The sequence below is a fragment of the Rhinopithecus roxellana genome, chromosome 4, assembly GCF_007565055.1.
Source record: "Rhinopithecus roxellana isolate Shanxi Qingling chromosome 4, ASM756505v1, whole genome shotgun sequence".
In the NCBI taxonomy this organism is placed as follows: Eukaryota; Metazoa; Chordata; class Mammalia; order Primates; family Cercopithecidae; genus Rhinopithecus; species Rhinopithecus roxellana.
In genome coordinates this window covers 146,791,233-146,815,842 of record NC_044552.1, presented here as the reverse complement: position 1 = coordinate 146,815,842, position 24,610 = coordinate 146,791,233, and the positions used below count along the sequence as shown (strand labels likewise).

Genomic DNA, 24,610 nt, shown 5'->3' with positions numbered 1-24,610 from the left:
ATTCTAATAAAAGAACTGTGATTTGTGGGTATCTTCTGATATATTTTAGTTGATTCTTAGCTTCAGCCACCTTAGCAAAAAGAAAGAAGAGGTTTCCCCAGTTGAATTTCAGATAAGTATACATACTGCAAGAGAGGCAGGAGGCAAAATGATAATTTGCTTTATTCATGAATCTGTTCAGATGCAATGTATGCTGCCCAGGCCCATGAAGTTTGGATAAGTCTATTTCTAGGCCCCACATCTTGGTGACCACTATCTGTTCTAATCAGATAATCTATGGGAGCCAATGACTGTCTTCTCACTTGTTAAAAGCATTCATACTCAGGATGGGCAGAGCCTGGCAATTAAAAGCACAGGTGGTATGTTGCTAGTATCAAAATTTCTTTAGAAACAAAACTGGGAAATTAAAATGTAAAGCAACACATAAGAACTAGACACCTCAAGCATGTAATTGTATATTTATTTCTCTTTTTAAAGAACACTCCTTAATGTAATTCAATATACAAACTTGGTTTCACAGAATTATAATCCACTATATAGCACAAAGATAACCCAGATTGTGTGTGTGCGTGCACACATGTGCGTGCCTGTGCACATGTTGCTGTACCCCTCCCTCTCTTCCACTCTTCTGGACCTACAAAGGCTCTTCCCACCTTCAACACTAACCAAAAGCCATTGTGAGTATTACATACAACAGACATCCTCCCACGAGTTCTTTGCCCTTGAAAGATTCTTTTCTCCATTCCCCCTGAGATAGCCAGGAGTCTGACACTCTTACCCTATGCAAAAGGGTAAGGTGACCTCCCTTAACACAGATGTTAACCCTGTTCCCATGTAAACTGGCTGGCAGGAAGAGCTGGTGAGCAGGTTTCCATCCCCTTTTCCCCCTTCCACTCCCAACCCTCAGAGTCCAAGTGCGACCCTCTGTGCAGCCTTAGTTCCAGTCACCATCCTGTGTAGCAAGAACTAAGGAGACTCTAAGCCCAGGTCTTCTCCATGAGCAGCGCACAGCACTGCCTGCCAAGCCACCGGGCCGGCCGATAACCAAGCTCTACACAGTCCCATGTGCTTTGTCACCTTAATTTTTTAAAGACACCTAGCATAGGTCTGTGGCAACCTAGTGTCCAACTGAGTTACATAAAATTGTACCAGTGATGCACTTGTACATATTTACATGGGGTGGAATGTTTTCCCATATTTTTAAGATGAGTATATAGATCAACATGTTCACATAAGACCAAATACTTTTAATATTATTTATAACTGATTTATAAAGCTTTGAAAAAACTCACAATAGCACATTGTTTACTTTAATGCTTTACGGTACTATCATTTTAAAATCACAATCAGCACTTAAGTTATAGTCAATCCAGCAAACAAGAGACAAAAAAATATACAAGAGTTAAGAACTGACTGATACATCCTTTATCTTTTTTTTTTAACTAATGCATAAGTGCAGAATAAGATACTCTAGTTTAAATATCTTGTTTACAATGTACATTTTTGTTCTAGTTACGCAACAGTAAATCCCATGCTTCACATAGAAAAGCAATCCACAACATTAAGAAAAAATGTACAATTTATGAAACAAAGTAAATAAATATTAGTATTACAGAATCAGAGCTGTACATAAAAGCTGTTCAGTTTTAATCATATAAAAATATGTTTTAGTGCAACCTCACATATATATTGATGCTGTTTTGCTTTACATCATTTAGATCCAAGTGTCCAAAAAAGGAAAGAAATTACATTTATTACAAAGCAGATACACAAATTCTAAAATATGTACAAATTACTGCTAAAAAATGCTTATAAGAATATAAGCAAAGTAAAGAAAAGGCACAAACATCTGTACAATTTTAAAAGTACCAGACCCAATAGGTTAATTTCAAATTTTGTTTTGGTCAGGCTCGTGATGACTTGTTAATTTACCTAATTCTTTTGATATAACAAAAGTATATATAATAGCAAACTACTGTAACTTAGGACAGGCATGCTATAAACTTGATTACCTCCATTTCTAGAAAAACAAAAACAAAAAAAAATGGGAAAATGTGGAAATGAAAGTCTCCATGCATCGTAGATCAATGTAGTTGACTCTTTTCTGACGAAGGATCTTTGCCTTCCTCTGTGCTTGAAGATAATTCCTTGCTGCTGTGAAAGTCCAACTGCTTGTCATCCACACAACTCTTGCTGTAAAACGTGGAGTGAGCTAATGGAGTCTGTGATGTACTAAAATTGTCCTTTTCACCATCATGCAAGTCAGGGTGGGTGGCTGAGGTACAGGGCTGACCTGGCTCAGGTCTACTAAAGTGTCTAATGCTAACATGTGCACTTCCTAGGGGGTTCTGGTGGGGCTCCTGCACCCGCGCTGGCTGATCTGCCCCAAGCAGAGCTGCCTCTTCTGTGGCAATCCGGAGAGAGGCAATGGCTTTTGTACAAGTCTGTATATTTTCCTCCTGTTCCCGCTCTGTTGCGTTTAGGCTGTCTTCTGAAGTGCTCTGTTTCATCAATAGCCGAGGAGAGGAGGGAGTGCTAGGTGGACCAGATGACTGCAAAGCGTGAGGACCTCGCTTCTCATGCTGCTTAGAAAGCACATAGGGGTCCTTGGAGAAGGACTCCCCAGGCGCGCCTTTCTTCTCCTCAAAGCCCTCCATTGGCAGGGGCAACGTGGGTGGAGGATGTAAACTGGAAAGGGCTGGCGGCATGGAGTGAACCATCTGGATCCCACCAACGGGCACCATGGGGATAGGAGCTCGCACTTGTTGCTGAGAGTGGAGTGGAAGATGACTGAAGACATAGTCATCAGGACCTTCCGGGAAAAGGCTGGAGCCTGGATGTTCATAAGCACCTTCTTGGTCTCCATAGAGACTGAAGTAAGGAACCTGAGGTAATCCTCTTCTTAAGTTCTGCACAGAGAACCAAAGAGAGCACAAAATTCAGATCCTGCTATGCTTCGTTCTTAGGTCAAGCTATTGGATTCATTCACTCACCCACTCACACATTCACTACCTAGAGAGGCTTCAATACCTAATCCTTTGATCAAGTTTTCCTACTTCAAGACAAAGGAGATTTCTCTGTTGTCTTTTATAATCCTTGAATAAAGGTGTCTGCCTGTGAAAAGTTGCTTTTGTTTTTAAACAGCAAGGTGATAAAGCAGTCAGGATGTTTTCCACTGGGTACAGAGACACATTTCAGCTCTGTTTTTTTTGCAAGAGATAATGAAAAGAAATTAATGGATAATTGGCAAAACAAGTTTACTGAGCAAAAAACACTAATAAATATTAATAATTTTTTTTAATTCAAAAGGAAATAAAAAGATTACCATCTGTTGCTATACTGGACAGATTTGTAATACTTTTTTAAGTGTTGATGGGTATATAATTGGAATGACAAGTCTGAAAATTGGCTTTTTAAAAAAGTTTTCCACAGAACAGATGACAAAATGGAACCACAAACTGGTTCCTCCAATGTGTAAGACATTGGTCTAAAGGAATGCATTCCTGCTAAGAGATACTCAATGCAGAAGACCAGCTTCTTCATCCAATAACAAATCAAGGCCATTTAAGTCTTACATCAATAATAATTTTTTAAAGGAAACTATCCATCATAGAGGTAGTTAACATTATTTCAGGCCGTTAGCAACTTATATTCAACTCCATAGCTGTGAACCAAAGAAGTCTGCATCTTAATCTTTCGTTTATATTATTATTTCCACCTCAATATCTTTTTGGCAATCAATAAATTAAGGATGCTTAAAATGTTCAGCCAGAATTTCAGATTTCATAGTCCTAGTCCTGAAAATGGAGAATTTATTTTCTATACTGTTTCTGTAGTGAAATACAACTTAGATTGTCAGATTTAATATTATCAGATTTTAATTACTGTGATTCATTCTTTAGTGGATTGTCATCTAAAAAGGACTTCATTTTTTCTACTTTTTGAGAACCAAAGATAGATAGATAGCTATAAACCCATACAGTACAGTAGTAGTCCAGGATAGAGCCAAAGAAGCTGTTCTTTTTCATTTCAAGAGTTTCAGTTCTAAAACTCAAGGTATGCTCTATACCATTAAAGATTCATCCAGTTCTATCTAGACTGTGATTTCTGCTACTCTCTGAGATGCTTAGCCCTTACTCTCCTCTGTGATATGTCATACACAAGCTGGAAACATGGGTTCTCCTGAAAGTGTGAGAGAAATGGTGACAGTGATGATTGCATCAACACTATCATTATCAGAACCTCATAAGCTGGGAAAGGTGGGGATTTCACGGTATGAGAAGCATTTAAATTCTGCACATAGACAAAATCCCCCTTGTATTTAATCAGGTTTGGAAAAGGCATGTCTCCTTCATCAAACACCAGTTTGGGAGGAAGACCTGTAATGCCTACAGTAACAATCTCTGAAGATAATCAAGTATGTTTTCTTTTAATCACAGCAATTACAGATTCAAAGTTTAAAATAAAATCGAGCTTGTTTATTTTTCCATTTTACTTCTGGCTGCTATTCTATGACCTCCACTGCACACAGCCCATCAGAATGGATCTGTGGGGGAACCAAGGAAGTGGGACAGAAGTCAGAGAGAGAGAGATGTCCTGTTACGTAAACTGACTTGAGATCCCCAACTCCAGGCTGACAAATGTAGTCATGAATTGTCCTCTAAAACCACAATAATACTCAGCATGTTCTAAATCCTGTAAAATCTTATTGGTGCTACTAATTAAAGTTTCAAATTTAGCTCTTCACTGATTTTAACCACAGAGCTATGTGTACAAGTAGAATTTCTACCATGTGGCCACTTCCACTGCTCCAAGCCCCACCAGGAATTTCTACACATCCTCTCTCCTCTCATTCACCCCTTCTTCATCCTCCAAAGAAACTCCCAGTAAGTTTTCTCTACTTTGGTTTTTACTCCATTTGCAATCCTATTGTTTTGTAATTTGGGCCTTATAAATGTGGTGGACAAACTTCCATCTTACTTAAATCTCAGTAAGAAAAATTTTGTCATGGAAAAACAAATAGTGAATTCAAATGTAGATTATGTTAAGTGTAAGTGCATATATATATAGACACATATACACATATGTACAAATGTACATACACAGACATCTATATATACATCTATATGCCATGTACCAGATCTATTACCCTACTCATCTCCTCAACAGTATGGCAGTAGGGACTTCTAGACGCAAATGATGAGAGGGAGATAGAAGAGCAACAGCCTCCTTGGGGGCAGCAGGGAGCAGAGAAGGGAGAAGTGACCCATCTGTGCTCAGTCACTGGCTGGGGCTGCTTGGAGAGGGTGGATTTGGCTTGAAAACAGTCCTGTCCTGAAGGTGCTGACAAACCAGTAGGAGGCTGTTTGCCCACTACATTCCTTATAGCTGAATGACACGGTCTTTCAGGGACAGAAATCTGCATGGGCCACCTCCCTGGCTGCCAGAAATAAATTAAAAAACTGTGGTCAAGAGGTTAAGTGACTTGCCCAAGATCACACAGATAACAAGGGATACGAATGAATGTTGACTGTTTCCCTAGACACAATCTTCATCTACACTACATACTGACGGCCTGGACACACCTTTCTTTCTCTTCTTGCTATCTATCTACAAAATTTTTTAAATGGAAAAGGAAATTTATTTATCACAAAAAAGATAAGGCCACAAGCCATAATATTATTTCATCCTCAACCTTGAACCATGCGTAGTAGACCCTCAAAAATTCAGTAAATATTGAATAAATGGATAAAACATACTTACCTTCTCTATCTATCTATCTATCTATCTATCTATCTATCTATCTATCTATCTATTCATCCATCTATCTATCTTAAAATTAAAACTAACAGGGGCACTGGGGCAAAAACAACAGGGTGGCAGGATGCCTCTTGCTCTTCTACCTCCTTCTCATCGTTTGCATCTAGAGGTCCTTACTGTCATACTGTTGAAGAGATGAGTGGGGTAATAGATCTAGTATATAGATGTATATATAGATGTCTGTGTATGTACATTTGTACCCATGTGTATGTGTGTGTATACATATATATGCACATACACGTAACATAATCTGCATGTGAATTCATTCATTTCCTCCAAACCTGTGTTTGCTATGATCACCATCACTCCAAAAGCAGCCAGAATATGAATATGTCACACTGGGCTATAAGGTACCTTCACACCACAGTCAGTGTCCTGTGGTGTGAGAAAGCATGAAGTGGGCAGTGATTGGGACCAGTTGTCCCTACATCAGGGAGGCATGTGAACAATGTAGCAGGCTATACATCCTCTAAAGAGAATTAAACTGGGGAGACCAAAAGCATCATAAATGATAAAGTTTAACAACACTATGAAATGTGTCCATGATCAGCCAGGCATGGGGGCTCACACCTGTAATCCCAGCACTTTGGGAGGCTGAGGCAGGTGGATCATGAGGTCAGGAAATCGAGACCATCCTGGCCAACATGGTGAAACCACGTTTCTACTAAAAATACAAAAGTTAGCTGGGCATGGTGGCAGGCACCTATAGTCCCAGCTGCTTGGGAGGCTGAGGCAGGAGAATTGTTTGAAACCAGGAGGTGGAGGCTGCAGTGAGCCAAGGTCATGCCACTGCACTCCAGCCTGGTGACAGAGTGAGACTCCATCTCAAAATAATAATAATAATAATAATAATAATAATAATAATAATAATAGTAATACCCATGATCTGATATTTAAAAACAAAAACAAAACAACAAAAACACATAAAAAAACTGGTACAAATTCAGTGACTACTAAAACTCACCTCTCTCCAACTTTCTGGGCATATATCTAAAACTCACATGAACTTACTTAGTCCACTCTTTCAATTCCTTTGCCCAACTTGACTGTGGGTTCCTGTAATTTTTTACAACCACAGCATGTTTGCACTAAAGGCTTACTTTTTCTGACTGAAAAACTGCATGTTTGCAGTTGACTAAATATGCACCACTGTTTCACAAATGCCACACTCTCAATCCACCTGGCCAATGCCAGAACACAGGCTGCATGGATGGCAGGGAGAGGCTTGTCTAACACATTCTGCCAGCATCACTGTGTGTATACCACAGAAAGCATGTGTCATCCCAGACTTGGTGTCACATGATACAGGGGATTTACAGTTCTCTATTCGTGCTGCAATGGCATAAACTGCAGAAGATCCCTTTTTCCTACTTTCGCTAAGGCACCAAAACCTGTGGAAATGTATCTCTTTTTCTTATTAGCTTGCTAATTTGTTAGCTTGGTAAACAGCATTCCAATTGCCATACACGTTTCTGCAGGATTTGCTTCACCAAGATGAAGTTGGTACCAGATTTGTGAAAAGACAGTGCTGGGGATGGGGACATGAATGCAGCAGGTTTCCTAAAGTGAAAAAATGACAGGCTGAGCTCAGGATTCAGGGTGGTGGAAGGTGATGAGAGGGAGAAAATTGGCCGCCAGGGCAGTGATAAAACAGAACTGGGAGCTGGCAGTGTCTTCTCTGGCTGTGAAGGATGGTGCTGATGCACATGACACAGAGAGTCATGTGCATGTGCATGAGGCAAGGGAGTACAACAAAGAGCAGACACCAGGAAATCAAAACACATTCAAGGCAGACAGATTCCAAAGGTATCATGCCTCTGTCTATGCTAAGTCCATGCTTTACTCATTTTTGAAAATCCTACACAAACTGAAAGAGACATCACAATCTACTGAGCTGTGGAATTAGGTAGGACAGGTGCTTTTTTTTATGAATTTGTATTAAACCTACTGCTTAAATGTAATCCATGATGGCCACTGTTATTTTCATCTATAATGAAGGCACATCATAGAAATCTCTGCACATTCTCGCTTAGCTCTCCTGATTTCCCTTTCTCCTTGGGCCCACGCTTCCACTGAGCCAGTGCATTTGATGATAGTAATGGCAAGAAAAGCAGACAGGCTCATGTCTTCGATTTATAAACATGCCAAGTGTGTCATTCTCTCCTCTCCCTGTCCCTGACCAGTTTCACATGTCCACTCATGATGGGCAAGGTAAAGAATGTATTAAAAAATAAAAGTTTTTGAGGCCAGGTGCAGTGGCTCATGTCTGTAATCCTAGCACTTGGGAGGCCAAGGCAGGTGGATCACTTGAGGTCAGGAGTTTGAGACCAGCCTGGCCAACATGGTGAAACCCTGTCTCTAGCAATAAATACAAAAATCAGCCAGGTGTGGTGATATATGCCTGTAGTCCCAGCTTCTCCAGAGGCTGAGATGGGAGAATCGCTTGAACCTGGGAGGCAGAGGTTGCAGTGAGCCAAAGTCGTGCCGCTGCACTCCAGCCTAGGTGAAAGAGTGAGACCCTGTCTCAAAAAACTAAATAAATAAAATAAAAATCTAAAAAATAAAAGTTTTTGAAAGTCAAGGTTAATAACTGAATTAGAATCCTTACCTGGTGATGAGTGATGTCTAAATGTCCCTGTGAGTGTATGTCCATGCAGTCATGGCATTCTAAAGGTTCATCTTTTTTACTTACAAAAAGGCTTCAGTTTATGTCTATCATTAATTAAGTTTAGAAAGCCTTCAGAAAGGTCTCACTTATTCCCACTGGGAATGCACTGCTGTTCTGATGCAATACTACACTTCGGGTAATGCCACAGCCATGTTACCGACAATAGCATATGACAAAAATGTCTCCCCACTATTTTCAGTAGCCAGATTCACTCCACCCATGACAGATACCCATATTCTACTAAATTTCACACCAGTGCATTATCAGGAGGCACCAATGTGCTTCCACTTATATATTAGAAAGAAAAGTGAATTACACTTACAGGAGGCCCCAATACAATTGGCTCTGCTTGCAAATACTGCCCCACGGACAATGGCGGGTTATGATATAAAGCCCTTCTGGGAGATGGCGCTCTTATGGTGGTCATGTATCTTCTCTCTCTTCTAGGAGAGAGGTCTCTTCTCACTGTGATATCTTTCCCAGGAGACACTGGCCTCCTTGGAGACAAATGCCTTCTTGGTGAAACATCTCTTTGGGACATCTCTCTTCTCAATGCAGCTTCTTTTCTTGGTGAAAGATGTCTCATGGGTGACAGATCTCTCCTAGGTGATAAATGTCTTCTGGGAGATAAATCTCCTTTGGGTATCAGATACCTCTTTGGTGAATTATCTCGGCAGGGTGAAGAATCATATCCTGGAGAGGAATGGCGACTTGAGGGTGAGAAGTCCCTGGGAGAGGAGCTTGGCTCTGAAGGTAGCATGCACTCCTCATCCATACAACTAGGTATGTCCAATCTGTCTTTGTCTGGTTCTGAGTCCGTGCTTTTGCTCTGGAATAGCCTCTGGTATTCTGTCATCTGGGTATCTTCACATGAGTCACTGGGTGTCATAAGCTGAGTAACTCGAATACTTGGCAAAGTAACCAAATAGCTGATCAATGAAGAATGTCCCAGGGAACTATCTGAAGGAACCCCGTGGGGTACGGTGCCAACATTCACAGGCAAAGAGGAGAATCTAGGAGGCTGAGGACTCGTGCTTCTTGATCTTGTTTTTGGTGTTAAATCTCCCTGGTCGTCAAAGTCATCCTCATCTTCGTCATCATCATCATTATCATCTCCATCCTCACCATCTGATTCCTCGGCATCTGAGAACTGATGATCAGTTGAAATGCTGGACATGCTATGCTTCTCTGCTGCTTTGTGCAAATCTTCCATATTTTCTGAAACAATTGAACAAAGATTATTGAGATGAAGATCCAAATGTCAAGGTTAGGATCTTATTTAAGCCCCATTTCTTTCTAAAAGTTTTTCCCAGTCCCTAGTGCCCACAGACAGTTATGTCTGAGAACTCCTATAAAATGAGGCACTTACCTGTGTGACCCTGCATTCATTCTATCTTCTTGTATATCTATTTGTTTTCATCCTCAACTTACAAGAAAAATTCCACAGTAGGACTTTATATCTCAGACATCATCCCACTCACAGAAAACCCTCTACAAATGAGTATGGATAATGTTAATGATGATGCAAGAGGAAAAAGAAAGGCAACAACCTGTCTCTGCAAGCTCAGATGCAAACGTATGTCTAACTGATGTATCTCAGGAGGTCTGGCCAACCTCAATGATGTTTGTTTGTTTGTTTTCCTACCGGGATTCTTCTTAAATAATAATACATTAAAATACTTTTCAAATTTCCCAAAAAGCCTCATAAAATCTAATTTGCTATCACAAAGCAAGTGCAATTCTATTCCCTTCATGGCTCTAAATAGAAGTATTCTCATAGTAAGGCCTTTTTTGCCCTCAGAGTCAAAACAGAAATGCATTTCTTCTCAGTAGATTTCAAGCAATTCAATGTGTCAGATTTATTTTCTATATTTAGTATTTAATAAAATGAAAAGTGATCACTTTTTAAAAATATCTAAACTTATTTTACCACCTCAGCCACAGAGCTCCACTGTGCATAATGAAGATGTCTGTCAACTCATTTATGACATACCTGCTTCCTCAGTTTCTGTATCATCCACTGATGTCATTGAGACTCCCAATTCCAGGCATTTTTTCATGTGCGCTTTAGATTTCATATGCTTCGTCAGGTTTCCTTGAAAATGTAGCCAAAAAAAAAAGAGAAATTAATTGGTTATCAAATTAACAACTGCTGATGGCTGCTCCAAATTCAATGCAAAATGAATTAATTTTATTAAATTCATCATGTAACACAGATTTGTTTCTACCCACTATCCCTTGTTTCAACCTTAAGAAGAATAATCTGGTTTTTGAAGATAACAATCCCTGAGAGCTTTGGCCCAATCTCAGATATTCTTTATTCTAGAAGATATGTGGAAGTCCAGGCTCACATCTTTTCAAGAGTAGGCTCCAAGCAAAACTGGAAATCCCAGGCTCTTCTGCCTGAGAAGGGATCTCATATCTAGCCAAATGCACCAGCCTCCTGGGACTCCACGTAAACAGGGAAACACAATCTGGCCACATACTTCAGAGATACTTCAGAATGAAATATTCTCAACACACCCACTGGGCCCCTGACCTTCTGGCATTGATCAGGTATAGAGTAACCTCCAAGGATCTTCAAAGTTCAGAAGAAAAATACACACAAACTAATGTGAGGGCAAACCTTGTCAGTGCACTGAAAGATCCATACAAACAATTAGCTAACTCTCATAGGGAGCATTATTCCCAGTATTTAGCATCTATCTGTCTGGCATATGTTAGCAAACGTTATGACAGCAATTCTTCAAATTCTGGAGCTGCAACATTCTCTTTTTATTTATCTTCAGGCTCCTATCACGCTAAGGAAAAAAGAAAAGTTTCATGCTGAATATGTTATAATGATAATGGCATATACAATTATATGTGTATATGAATGTGTGTATATAAATTATATATATAATTTGTATAACTGCTTTATGAAATGTGAGAAATTTTGAAAACATTGATCCAATCCTCCTTGACCCAGGATCTATAGAAGAATGTACATACATACACACACACATATATTTATATATATAAATTATATGCCATATAACTTATCAAAAGAGATTCAGGAACAAATTCAGTTGTAAGGAACCTTTACATCACTTCAGTGAAACCAGTCATAATGTTATCTGTGCCTTTGACAACGCTTTAGCAATATACCAACAAATACTTTAAGAGAAGGCTCTGTGAAATATCTGTGGAAACTCAGCCTGCTAGCATAGTTCTCTTGTAGGAGTGTTAAGCTTGCTGTTCATGTAATGTGTGAGCCACAGTTAAAACTGGGACACCGTTATTATTTTACTAATATTGCTTTATTATTTACTTATTGCTTATATACTTATCAATTTTACATGCCGTTTTGATAATTCCAAACAGAAATATTTCCAGGCCCCCATTGCTCTTATTTATCAAAACTTTTATCTACCATTTTTTAAAGAGCTCAAAAATGTTATAGACATATCAAGAATCCTTAAATCTAGAAAATTAATGAAACGTATCTATAAATTAATAAAAATAATCACTTCTGCCAGAGTGCAAGTATGCTATGGATGTGTATAGGTATGGATGCTAAGCATATTGGGAGAGTTAATTTAGATTTTAGTATGTGTTTCTTTCTCCTACATTTTTCTCTCCATTCCAAGGATAGTCAGGCTTTAGACTCCCATCTTCAGAATAGGTCTGTAGCTAGAAATCTGGATCTGAAACAATTACACCATGGCTTTAGTTTGTTAAAGTCATGAGCTGTGGAAGTAACGTATAAGGACAAGGAGAGGGAAGGAGAGTGGCGGGGGAGGCCCTTGAGGAAGTGGCACAGACGAGTAGAAAGGATTGGTCGTGCAAGGGCGTTCCATCTGTGCTCAGACGACAATGTGGGTTTGGACAACAGGCATTTCAGCCGGAGGTGAAAACTGGCAGGGTTTTCCAGGATGTTTTGCTCATTTTAAGATTCTGAGACATTTGCACATTCCCAAAAGGTGACAAGGAAACTCCAATAATGACCAAGAATAAATTATTTCCTTCAGGAGATGATGATTCAGAGGCAGACTTAATTTGATTTTTAAAAATGTCTAGAGATGTCTCATTTCTTCATCCAGTTTTTCACACAACTACACCTGCAGCAAACTCATATGCTCAGTGAAGATATGTATCATTCGTAATGACTCCTGAATTTGCAGTATTCCCTAAAATCAAAGTTTTTATTTTCTTATCTCCTAAGGAATCTCTTAGTAAAGTTCTGTATAAAGGGCTTGATTGTGCAAAGGTGAGTGGTATTTAAAAGGCCATATGTTTATTTTTTGAGATGCAAATGAACACATACTTTATTTCAGCTTCAAATGAGGCACTCCTGTCATACAGATCTTTTTAATAAAAAAGAAACAGATATGTTGAGAGGCTACCCATTTATACTTCTACAACCAATACAGCAATTTAGGATTTTCAGCTATAAAAGAATATAGCTATACATTTCTCTACCAAAGATAATTTTACTTGATATTTATTTTTCTTGAAGGGTATCAGAGCAGATCAATCAATATGAAAATTTAAAGTGGTGAGGGAATGCCTATAGTATCCACTAAACCTAAGGTAAAACACACTTCTGCAAAAATCAAACAACCTCTAAAATCATAACTGAAGCAACTTCCTTCAGTAAAATATTTTTACATAAATGTACCTGTTAAAATGGATTTTTTAAAAAAACTTCAAGGCAAGTCCTAGTTTTATAAGACTAACAGTTATGTACTGAGAATCAGAAATTGTCTCTGTGCTGATAAAAACAGGGAATACAAGCTATCAAATTTCTATGCATAATTAATGCAACTGTGGATGGAGGCACCCACCTGGGAATGTGTGGGTCTCTACATTATTTATAATCTTGAAACTGACCAAGAGCACATGTTTTCTTCCCAGCTGCTGCCTTGCTTCTCTAATACCACTGCATGTGCAGGATTTCTATGCTGGTATAAATATTATCTAGACCAAATAACATTTCCAACATGAAGAAATAGCTATCCAGACAATTCGTAGCCACTTCCTTTGGAGACAACTGGCCCGGACCTATGTCTATTGCTCTTAATTAAGTCATAAAAGGAGCCTCACAGTCTCACATACATCCTTTGATCACTTACTTGAGGGAGAAAATACATTTTGTGGAATCATATTTTCACAAACAAATCATCTTTATTGTTGATGAAGGCTAGTTATAAAATAGCACTCAGAAATCTAAGTAGCCATAGAGAAGCATTTTTCCTCTCAAAAAAATCAGACTTGTACCTTTCGTTTTGAAGGCAAAGTTACATAACTTGCATACATAAGGCCGAACATCAGTATGAGTACGGATGTGTTTTTTGAGCATGCTTGGCTTCTTACAGCGAATCCCACATTCTTCACAAATGTACTTTCCACGGCCACGTCCTCTGACATATACATAATCTTCATTTGATTTGTACCTGTTTTAAAAAGGGGGAATCCAGTGGTTTTCAAACATTCTTAGCATGCTATATCTTAAAGCAAAAGCTAATTATTTGCATGGCAAACTTTTATGCGGGTCTTTTGCAATTATTCAACTTTACGTCTATGAAGCCTGTGAAATTTATGCAGTAAATGCCTGAAAGAACTAGATAATAGATTTGGCACTGTAAACAAAATGTAATGCTACATGGAATTCAAAATGGAATTGGCTCCACTGTTACATGTGAATTTATAGAGTTGGGAAATAGATGCTCAAATTGACTTATGTAAACCTCAAAGAGTTGCAGACCTTTGGATTGGATTCTAGTACAGCCTCCAATCAAGGGACATACAAAAAGCATACCAACATATTCATCATGTAGCTTTTGTTAACATTACATCATCTAAGATGTGCGTGTACAAACATACAACCCTCTAAATTTGCTAAATTAAGTATAACTGATAATAGAATTCTTCATTGCAAGTTCCTACTCTATTTTTACAATCCTGGCATGAGAGTGCCTCAGAAATTTCTGGTTTACACAGGGTGAGCTCAGCTCACCAACTGTTGTCTACAGATTTGATCTGCTCTTCCCGAAGACCATGAATCTGTAATAATGTGGAGTCTAAATTTCAACTAGCTTCTTCAAGGTAGTTACATAATGAAAACTAGGGATTCTATTTTTAATCAAATTTGCATTTGTTTCCAGAAGGGTTTCATAGAGATGTTTGAAAGGATATCCGAGGTCATCTTGCTTAATCAAATCAGCTAGAAAAATAGTCTTAGGCATTTTCTTTGATAATCGAGGGAAGAAATCTACCCAATGCTTAACCATGCCATTTTAGAATACAATAAAACATGATTTATCATAGGATATAGTAGTATTATATGGACTAATTCAATGACTGCCATTATCTCTTAAGTCAAAGCTAAGGTTAGAATTTTGGGTTTAATGTTATTTTTGGAAAGACATTCCATTTGGGGAGTTCTTTTCATAACTTCCAAAGGTAAACTGACATACAAAATGCCATAATCCACTGTGGATTTAGTTTAAGGCATTAAATTTATAGTTTTTTTACATTCTAAGAGCATTGCAAACTTCCTCATTTTATCCTAGCTAATCCACAAACAGGAATAAAAGCAAGTTTAACTTCAGTCAACCAAACTATTGAAATAATTTTAAGAAAGGAAATCCATCCACATATTTAAACAGCAACTCTGTTATGGATTCACATCTAATCTTAACGTTTTCTACTTTTTGGTCAGTACCAATACAGATGAGAGTTAAGCAGAAACTGTTCAAAACTATGAATAATCCATTTTGCATGTCTTTGGTTCCTTTAAATTTTCCCCCTTTCACCAGGAATTTTGACTTCTACTTGTTCTTCAAAATTATTTTGAATTTTATCTTTGTCTTTTCTAATAAAGTAGAAAAAAACCCCTAAAGATGCAAATATCTTTCAGCTTTAAATTTCACTATTCTCTGTCCCTAACTAGATGAAATTGCTTCAGAGACAAAGACCAAAACAAATACTTTTGTACAAAGCTAATTTTCTTCAGGGAAGGATACTTCAAGCTTACTATAGCCCACCATCATAGTGATGGGAAATGCATTTTATCATCAAGCATATAATTTTATTTTCAATGTCTTAGCTGATTAACTTGCTTCCAGAATGAAAATACAGTAAAATTCTGTATAAAATATAATGATGTATTAGAAAAGCCTGTGTAAATAAAATATCATACAACAATTCCACAGGCCCATGAATCTACTTGATAATTGATGGATTTTGAAAAAAATTCAAAGCTATGTTTAACTAAATTATTAAATGTATTATTAAACCTATCAATTAGATAATATACACTTAAGATTTTGGTCAGTAATCCTTTTTTTTTTTTTTTTTTTTTTTTTTTTTTTTTTTTTTTTTTTTTTTTAGCTATCACTTTGCAATCGCCAAAATAAGAGGAGGTAACACAAGGTTCGGAAAAAACACTTGGTCACCACTGGGCAGAAATTGGGCCACAGATTAAGAAGTAATGGGACACAGCCCCTAATGGGGCAATTAAAGGAGGAGGAAATGAAATATGGGCACAATCCTTTTGGATCACCAAAACACAGCAATAAACTGTTCACATACGCTTTTTCACTTGTGTCCTTCGTTAGTGGAGATGGGCTCCCCCAAGGCATAGAGTAATTGTGGAGGTCTCGCTAATCTATTGGTGCAAGTGCACTGCTATGAACGCTGCTGAATGTGAGAGGGTTGATTCAGTCACAGGGACCTCTCAGTCTCTGAGGAAAGATAAAACCTATATTTCTCTCATTTGTGTTAAAAGATGGGGGATGTCAAAAAAATATTGAGACAAGCTTCATGACTACATACAATTGTGGTTTTAGTGGTGAAAATGCTAGACATCCAAAGAGGGCAAAACCTAAGAGAGAATCAAATAGAATAATCCATCTCCAAACCGGTAACGCTAGGTGAAAAAAGGATATTTCATCTCACTGAACATTCCACACTTTTTATTTATTTATGTATTTATTTACTTATTTATTTGAGACGGAGTCTCGCTCTGTTGCCCAGGCTGGAGTGGAGTGGTGCAATCTCCGTTCACTGCAAGCTCTGCCTCCTGGGTTCACGCCATTCTTCTGCCTCAGCCTCCCGAGTAGCTGGGACTACAGGCACCCACCACCACGCCTGGTTAATTTTCTTGTATTTTTAGTAGAGACGGGGTTTCACTGGGTTAGCCAGGATAGTCTCAATCTCCTGACCTCGTGATCCGCCCGCCTCGGCCTCCCAAAGTGCTGGGATTACAGGCATGAGCCACCACACCCAACCACATTTCACATTTTATAGTCAAACAAATAACATTATTGTCCTCCAAATATAATTGGAATAAAGTCATGCCCATGAAAATATGTAAATAATAGATTTGTTGTAGAGATAAGGCTAATTACATCATAATCTCCAAAACGTGGTTAGCATGCTTCAAAATTTTTAAATTTTAAAAGCCTAAGTGTAGAGTTTTCCTTCTATGTGACTGGATGAAAGATACATATCAAAATCTAAAACAAGACATTACACATGTGTAATTTTTCTTAACCATACAAATAACAAAGTCTTTGAACCTTATTACTTGAGTTTCTATGACTCAGGACTCAAGATCTGAAAAGAAATTCCTAAATACGGAGAAAGCGTCATAGACCGAGAAGACTGGAAAGGCAAGACAAGTGAGGGCAATGTGGTACCCTGACTTGGATCCTGGGGCAGAAAAGGATATTGATGGAACTGGTGAAATCACATTAAAGCCTCCAGTTTATATAATAAGAAAAATAAATGAACAAATTAACTAGTTCTGAAGATCATACATGATTGTGCATGATCTGACTTTTGTAAGCATAGAATAAAAATACGTCCATCATTAAAACAAATACCTATAAAATCATCAAAGAATGAATAAACTTAGATGACATCAAGTGTCCCCAATTTAGTAGATTTCATAATAAATTAGAGGGGTGGAAATTTAAGGAAGAGGCTTGAATGATATCCATTAGGGACATTTTCATGAAAAGGAAGTCGCAAAAGCAAGGGCATGAACTCATGATCTGTTACCAGCCAGAGTTCAGAAATGCGAATAGAAAAGGAATTTACTTCAGCTCCCAACCAGATTAGACAGTACTTTTTCCATGCAGACATTCTGGACCATTTACTCTGACCTATAACTGAACATTTTACATTTGCACTTATGTTTCCTTACCCTCCTTCAAATATTTTAATTCGGACTGGCTCAGTTTGTTTGGATCCAATATCTTTATCTCCATGAATATCTCCTTTCCCTCTTTCCTTTAAGATATTTCCCACTAGTTTCCTTTCTAGTTTGCTGCCAAATAAAAAGGACGCATCAGGTTTCATCTGTAAGACAAGAATAGAGAATCATTTCACATGCTTTCTCCAAGACACAGGAGCCCCTATGTCCCACTCTTCCATAATCTCTGAAAATGAGCCTAAATTCTGTACCAAAAGGCCAGGAACTAGTTATATAAACTAAGGGCCACTAGGGATAAAATCAGATAAGAATGACAGTTTCCACTGAATAGATTCAACATTCTGTTAGATATATATTATATAAATACATATTTTATATACAAATATATATATACACATATGCACTCAGCACTCTGCAATGCTAATACTTAAAAGACATTCTATGTTTCGAAGTAGCAGTGAAAACAATCTATATTAATTAAGGAAGTAGTCTCAAAAATTATTGAATGGTAACTGATATAAGTGAAAACATATTTTTAAATCCTCTATTTGCCTCCTTATTAATTTAGCAGAAATTTCAAAATGCCCCTTAATATTTTTATAATTTTGCATGGAAGGCATTGATGGTTCTTGTAGGAACAAACCAGCCAGCAACTTGGAAAAATAAGTTTTGAAGGAGATAGATGTCTCGTCAATGAGAGTAAGCTCTGAAGCATTTGCAAAGCTCAGTCCTCCATCCTCATCTTTCCTTTCAGCCTCCACTCCCTGCTCTACAGCCCACTTCACAATTCCCTGAATTCCTCACACCCAAAGAAAATTAGACCTGCTAGGTCACTCACAAAGGTCAGAAGGAAAATAACCCATGGGAATTAATCCCAGTGGTAGGATTTCATGGCACCCAAATTTTTACATTTTAAAAGCATAAATGTAGGCTTTTCCTTCTGAAAATACAGAAAGTGACACTTTCAATATTTGGACCATGCCTGAGACCTCAGAATCAAGTGCAGTCAGTGGCTTCTTCCACTCCTAAGTAAGGCCAGACTTTCTGAGAACGCCCCCACACTGACCTTCGTTTTCCTTATATATATATATATATTTTTTTTTTGGCCTTATATCCTTCACTATGTAGTCTGCTCAGCAATCAAATCCACAATACAGAGTTCTTCCTAAAACAATATTTGTTACCTGAGTAAACTGCTTCCAAGCACTTGATGATGTAAGCTTGCCGGTTCCTGGCCTATGCATAGCAGCCAGAGTATAAATTTCTGCAGTGATTTTTTGCTTGGACCTCAGCAGAGCCAGCGTGGTCTTGGTGTTCAATCCTGATGGGTTTGGGTTACAGGAACTAATGCACCATGAAGCATAAACTGAGGATTTGAAGGTGGCCTGTTGCACATAACTGGGTTTTGTATAATTCAAGAAGCACCAACTCACAGTAGTCGTTGTCCGCAGACTGGGGAACTGAAGAATCTGCTGGAAATCTGCCATGTCCGTGAGAAGAAGAGTTGAATCTGCCACGTTCCCACTGGGGGCAGAGGCCATGCGGACCAGCATGCCAACAGGCCGCTTGTGGCCCTTCCTTTCCTCTTCCAGCTGACCATCTCCCGCTGGTAATGAAGAACTCTGTGGGCTCATGCTCATGTCTGATGCCGTCTCATCGATATCTAATTCATCTGAAGATTCTTTGCTTTCAGAAGGCCCACTGGACTTCTGCCCCAGAAGTGGTACCTGGGAACCAGAAAGCATCTCCTTGCTGGGTGGGAATGGCTCCCTGGAAGACGGGCTAACAGAAGGATAGTCTTGAGATGAGGAGGGTGACAGAGAGGAGAAGGAAGATGACCCCGACTGCAAGCCATCTTTTGGCTCAGAAGCACACCCTTGTCGAACCAGCTGGGGTTTCTGGGGGCGAGACAGGTCCTTTTTGATGTCTGAGTTGTTCAGCTCCACAGCACTAAGCTCCTCCACAATCTGTCCATACATCTTTTCTTCTTTGACCCTTTTCTGCTGCTTGGTTTCCATGAAGAGCTCCAAGCTACTGGCTGGAGAAAGCATTCGCTTGCTACCTCCCAGGGTGGCCACGCTGTCAGAGGTGGAAGGTAAACACAAGGGGATTGAGGATTCTAAGCCGAGGGGTAAAGTCTGAGGTGATTTCCAAATGGGGTACTTCTCCAAGCCAGCATGCTGCCCCAGCACCTGGGCAATGTTGAATCCTATCCCTTGCATGGCTGCGTTGGTGACCAGTGTCCTTTGGGTCATATTCTCATCGACTTTGCATATGACAATGGCAGGGCTATTCTGCCCAAGTATCTGAGAAATGCTTGTGTACATGACACTTCCATAAGATGGTACGTGTGTTTGGATCCGAACAGGAACCACAGTTCCCGGGAGGGACTGCAAAGGCCCAGCATTTGCCGAGGCAAAATCTTCTTGAAGAACCTGCTCGGAGGACGTTTCAGTTGACTTACTGCTCTGCTCTGATGGAAACTTTGGAAGAAGGTTCTTTGGGTGTAGCCCTGATGCTCCTGAATAACACGGGTAGGTCTGCTCTTTCGTGTGTGCATACTCAGCAGGTTTCTTTCCAGTGTTCCCTGCCACATGCTCTAAGGGATAGCTCGAATGGATTTCTGTCTGAAAAGAGGGCTTGCCATAGCTCTTCTGAGGGGGCTGAGCAAAGGGATGTGGGAAGTGCGCCTGCCACCAGGGAGGCTGCTGAGCTGGTAAATGAACCATACAAACTGTAGGATATTGAAACTGAAACAAGGCATTCTGGATTGGAGAAAATGGAATTGTCTCTTGATGTGGAAATAAGTGTGGCTGTTCAGGTAAGTGTTTGCTTGTCATATAGGATGTTGGTTGGATCAAGGGATTTCTCAAAGATTCCTGACTGTCCATGTGCATGATCTGTGGTTGGGTCAGGTGCAGTGGCCCTGAACTCAGCGGGGGACAAGGACCCACCACCTGCTTCCCTGGGTCCTCTTGCTGAAGAGGAGGCAGCACAGCAGGCGGGCCATGGTGCCACCCGGACCGGAGGCCGGCATGCAGGTGCTCCAGCTGCTCCTGCTTCACACTCTGATCCATGCCGGCCTCACCCTGGGCGATTTCTGGGGAGCCACTGAAGGAAGCTTGCCGCACCAGAAAGCATTTCTTCCTCTCCCTGGACGGTGATACTGTGGAGGCTGCCACTCCCGACACAGGAGCATGGGACAGATTCCCATAATCAAATGATTTGCTGCGAACTTCTGGGACTTCTGCTGGGTGAGGACAAGGCATCTGCTCTGATGAGCAGCGTCGCATCTCTTTCTGGTGGTGATGGCCTGGGACAGACAATGAGTATGAACCAGCAGGGACAGTCAGAAACTCTGAATGCTTCCCAAACTCATCCTGCTTAGGAAGTGCAGAAAGCTTACTAGTTTCTTCTCTTTCAAAAGACATGGAGAAACTGGAGCTGTGAGACAAGTTGCTTTCTTGGCTGGGGCTGCGGGAGAGGCCTGTGCCTGTGGATTCAAAGCTGGACTCCCCTGAGGAGTGCTCCATATCGGCAAGTCGCAGACGCTTCTTTTTGGGTGGCAATTTCTCCGCGGGGAGCTGGGAAAGGGTCTCACTTCTCTGGGGCCACTGAAATTCTTCCACAGGCTTCTCTGGCTCTTTGCTCTGGGCTTCTTTCTCCTTCTCGGGTTTATCAGGCTCCTCGGTCACTCGAATCTCAGGAACCTGGATGTTGTGTTGCCGAACTAGCCTGGGCTGTGTGTGATAGGACGGCTGCTGCACCTGCTGAGATGGAGAGGGTTTCCCTCCACTTTCTGCACCATCCCCAGGTGGAGTCCACTCAGGACTCACTGGGGCTTCTGAAATCTCACTGTCACAAGTCTCTGAAGGGGAAGGGGCTTTATCCTGTGTGCAAGCCACAAGTTCGGCTGACTCAGATCTTTCAAATGAATTGGGTCGGCTCAGCGAGTTGGTGTGCTGAATCACAGAAATCACATTTCCAGGAGGTTTCCTGCCCCCTAGGTCTGACATCTTGTCTGAATCAATGGCTGAAGGTGACTCCTCTGACACAAGAGATGGACTTCCAGGCTGCAGTTGGGGCCGACATGGGTCAAAGCGTTCCGTGTGACCATGAGAAAGGTTTTCGTGTCCAGCCACGGCAAATCCACTCCTGACTCCTTCCTGCATCTGCAGTTTGGGGTCATAATCGGAAGCCATGATACCCATGGGAGTGCTTACGATGCTGCTGCAGATCATGGGGGTGTCCTCTTCATCCCCTACGCTCTTCTCTTTCCGGCGTTTCCTGTTTTCACAGGTAGTTCCAAACATGCTTGGTACTCCCTGCAATGGCACCACAGGATCCATGAAATATTCTCCACCATGTTTTAAAGAACTCAAGCAGGAAATGTCCCTGTAGCCTTGCTTTGGTGTTTCAGAGTCCTCCCACTTCTTATAGGGTTTCCGACAGATGTCATAGTCATACGCAACCCTGTCCCCAGGAGACAATTTCTTTTCCTTCAGGGATGAACTGCTAACACCCTTCAACATCCTGCCATGGTGCTCGACCTCCACATGGCCCTCCTGTACTGAAGGCAGTTCAAATGCTGCTTGTCTTCTTAGCATGCGCTGAGGGGGTATGCCCACGGTCCCCGGATAGAATACATCGTCGGAACCAGTCATCCTTTCATCAAATGAGTGACTTCCTCTCAAAGAAGGAGGAATAGTTAGATTAGTTGCTGAAGAAGTTGGCATTGAGTTGCTTCTAATAAGGGGTGAAGAGTCTACAGGAGCTTCTAAGAGAACCGGGTTACTGCCTTGGAAGTTTGCTGGATAAAGTTTTCCTTCATTCCTGATAGATGATGGAATAATCTGGGGTTGTCTAGACTCACTGTTGAACTTAGTGGATTTCAGCATGCTCGTTTGACTGGGGTCAACGTCTCCCTTGCTTGAGATCAGCTGTGAAACAGGATCTTCAAACATCTTGACATCTAACCTGGTGTTTACGTGAGGTAATGGTTCCATTATGCCCTTCCTACCCATTGCAGCACGCTCCTGACTTGTGGTTGTAACACTGAGTGCATTTCTCGGACTAAGCCGACAGTATTTTCCAAAGATGATTTCTTCATAAGACTTTGCATTTGTGTTGGGAGGGCTTATTTGCTGCTCAGCACTTTCTGAGCGAGAAAAGTAACCAGAATCAGTGCTTCCTTTACTGTGCGGGCTCAGAAGGTTGAGCGATGGCTCAGAATCTTGTCCTTTTTTCTCTGACAGTCTTAGTGCAAGTTTCTGTTTGACTGTGTGCGAATCATCAGCCTTAGTATTTAAAGATGGATTTGGTAGCATATCAGGGCCAATATACTGAGAGGTTTCATTAGGGAGAGGAATCCCACTTTTAGGAATAATCAAAATCGGCACCTTCATTGGACCTCCCAATGATTCTTCCAATGACCCATGATAGCCACCTCTGCTGGCAATGTCCAGTGGGATGGGTGGGCCAGGACTCATTTTGTCAGAAGCCTCGGCAAATAAAGAACTCTCCTCATCTGTGTCTGTACTCTGTTCACCATCTGAATGTATTTCTGCTTCTACATCAATAAAACCAGCCTCTAGGTCCAATTTAGATACAGCTGACTCTGTGAAAGGTACTAATCCTGCCTTAATGGCATGGGCATGTGACTTCCTGTGCTTGTACAAATTGCTCTTTGTCTTGAAAGAGAAACCACAAGGTATACATGGATATGGCCGCTCCCCAGTATGGGACCTGATGTGTTTTTTCAGTACGCTAGGTTTGGCACACGCTCTGCTGCAGTAAGGGCAAATGTACTTGCCAGGCTTTTTGGGTTTGTGCTCTTTCTTGTGAGCTTCTTCTGCCTGTTCGATACTTTTCTGGGAGTATTGGCTATAAGCAGGGTTCAGACTTGAAATCTTTTTTCTAGGATAACCACCACTGTGGCCATGTATAGGAAAAGGAAATAAGTCCTCGGAGGCAACGGATGGCAAAGGGCCAGGGAAAAGCCACGGAGGACCTTCAAGGCTCTGATGTGGCTTGGTGCTGTGCATGACCCCCTGTGGCAATGAGTGCTGAGGGAAAGAGAGTGAGTGTTGGCATGAGTAAGGACTTGGACGATGCGGTGGATATTGCTTCTCTGTGACTTGCTGCACTACTTCACTAGGGGAGGCCAGTTTCCCAGAACCAAACAGTTGTGCTGATGCTGTGTTTCCGATTTGCTCAGGCTCTATTTGTGGTTGCCGCTGTCCTTCTTGACTGCCAAAAGTGCTCATCTTAATAACAGCCGATTGTTCCTGTCTCCATCTACCTGATGCTTTATCAGTTTCTCCAGACCTTGAGGTAGCCTTTTGTCCTAGAGCTGTGTCCCCAGTGTCCATTTTGTTACACAAGGTCTTAAGTGCTAGTTCCCCTGAAAGCGGTGCAGACTCATGGAGTATCTCCAAATCTGTGCTTCTTAAAGCTTGGTTGCTTCCATGTTCCAAGGGGTCTACAAACTTGCCGATTGCTCCTTCTCTTTGGAACCTTCCACATGCACACCACAGTCAATGGGCATTAGATAGTAATGTCCTTGGACCAGGGCTATAATACAGTTCTCTCCATTGTAGAAATGTCCATCCAAAAGCTAAGTGCAAATCTATAAAGATTTCTTACGGCATTTGAAAATTTTCAACTAGGATGAAATTGGATGATGAATAGTCTAGAAGAAATTTTGCCCATCAACTAGAACAAAGTTCAATTGCCAGTTTCACTACGATAAAATGACCTGAAGAAAAAGAAAATACAAAGAGATTGTCATAAGAGTTCCAAATAAGAAACCAAAAATAAAACCTAACTAACCAACCAGAAATCAGATAAATTTGAAATGCTTTTTACTCTAAGGAATTATTTTTATTGAGATTACATTAATTCCACAATTCAAATATATT

At 40.4% G+C, this 24,610-nt stretch overlaps 1 protein-coding gene across 8 annotated transcripts in view; it reads right to left on the bottom strand.

The window, feature by feature from the left end:
- Positions 1-441: 441 nt before the first annotated feature.
- Positions 442-24,610, bottom strand: part of HIVEP2 (HIVEP zinc finger 2) — a 197,630-nt gene continuing 173,461 nt past the window's right edge. For all 8 annotated transcript variants that reach the window (XM_030928435.1, XM_030928438.1, XM_010354972.2 and 5 more), the window contains 6 exons: positions 18,875-24,447; positions 17,682-17,836; positions 13,748-13,923; positions 10,482-10,583; positions 8,811-9,706; positions 442-2,909 (listed from right to left, as the gene is read on the bottom strand). In XM_030928435.1, coding sequence (XP_030784295.1) covers positions 2,085-2,909; positions 8,811-9,706; positions 10,482-10,583; positions 13,748-13,923; positions 17,682-17,836; positions 18,875-24,061 — 7,341 coding nt within the window. In that variant the 5' untranslated portion in view covers positions 24,062-24,447 and the 3' untranslated portion in view covers positions 442-2,084. The remainder of the gene's footprint in view (positions 2,910-8,810; positions 9,707-10,481; positions 10,584-13,747; positions 13,924-17,681; positions 17,837-18,874; positions 24,448-24,610) is intronic.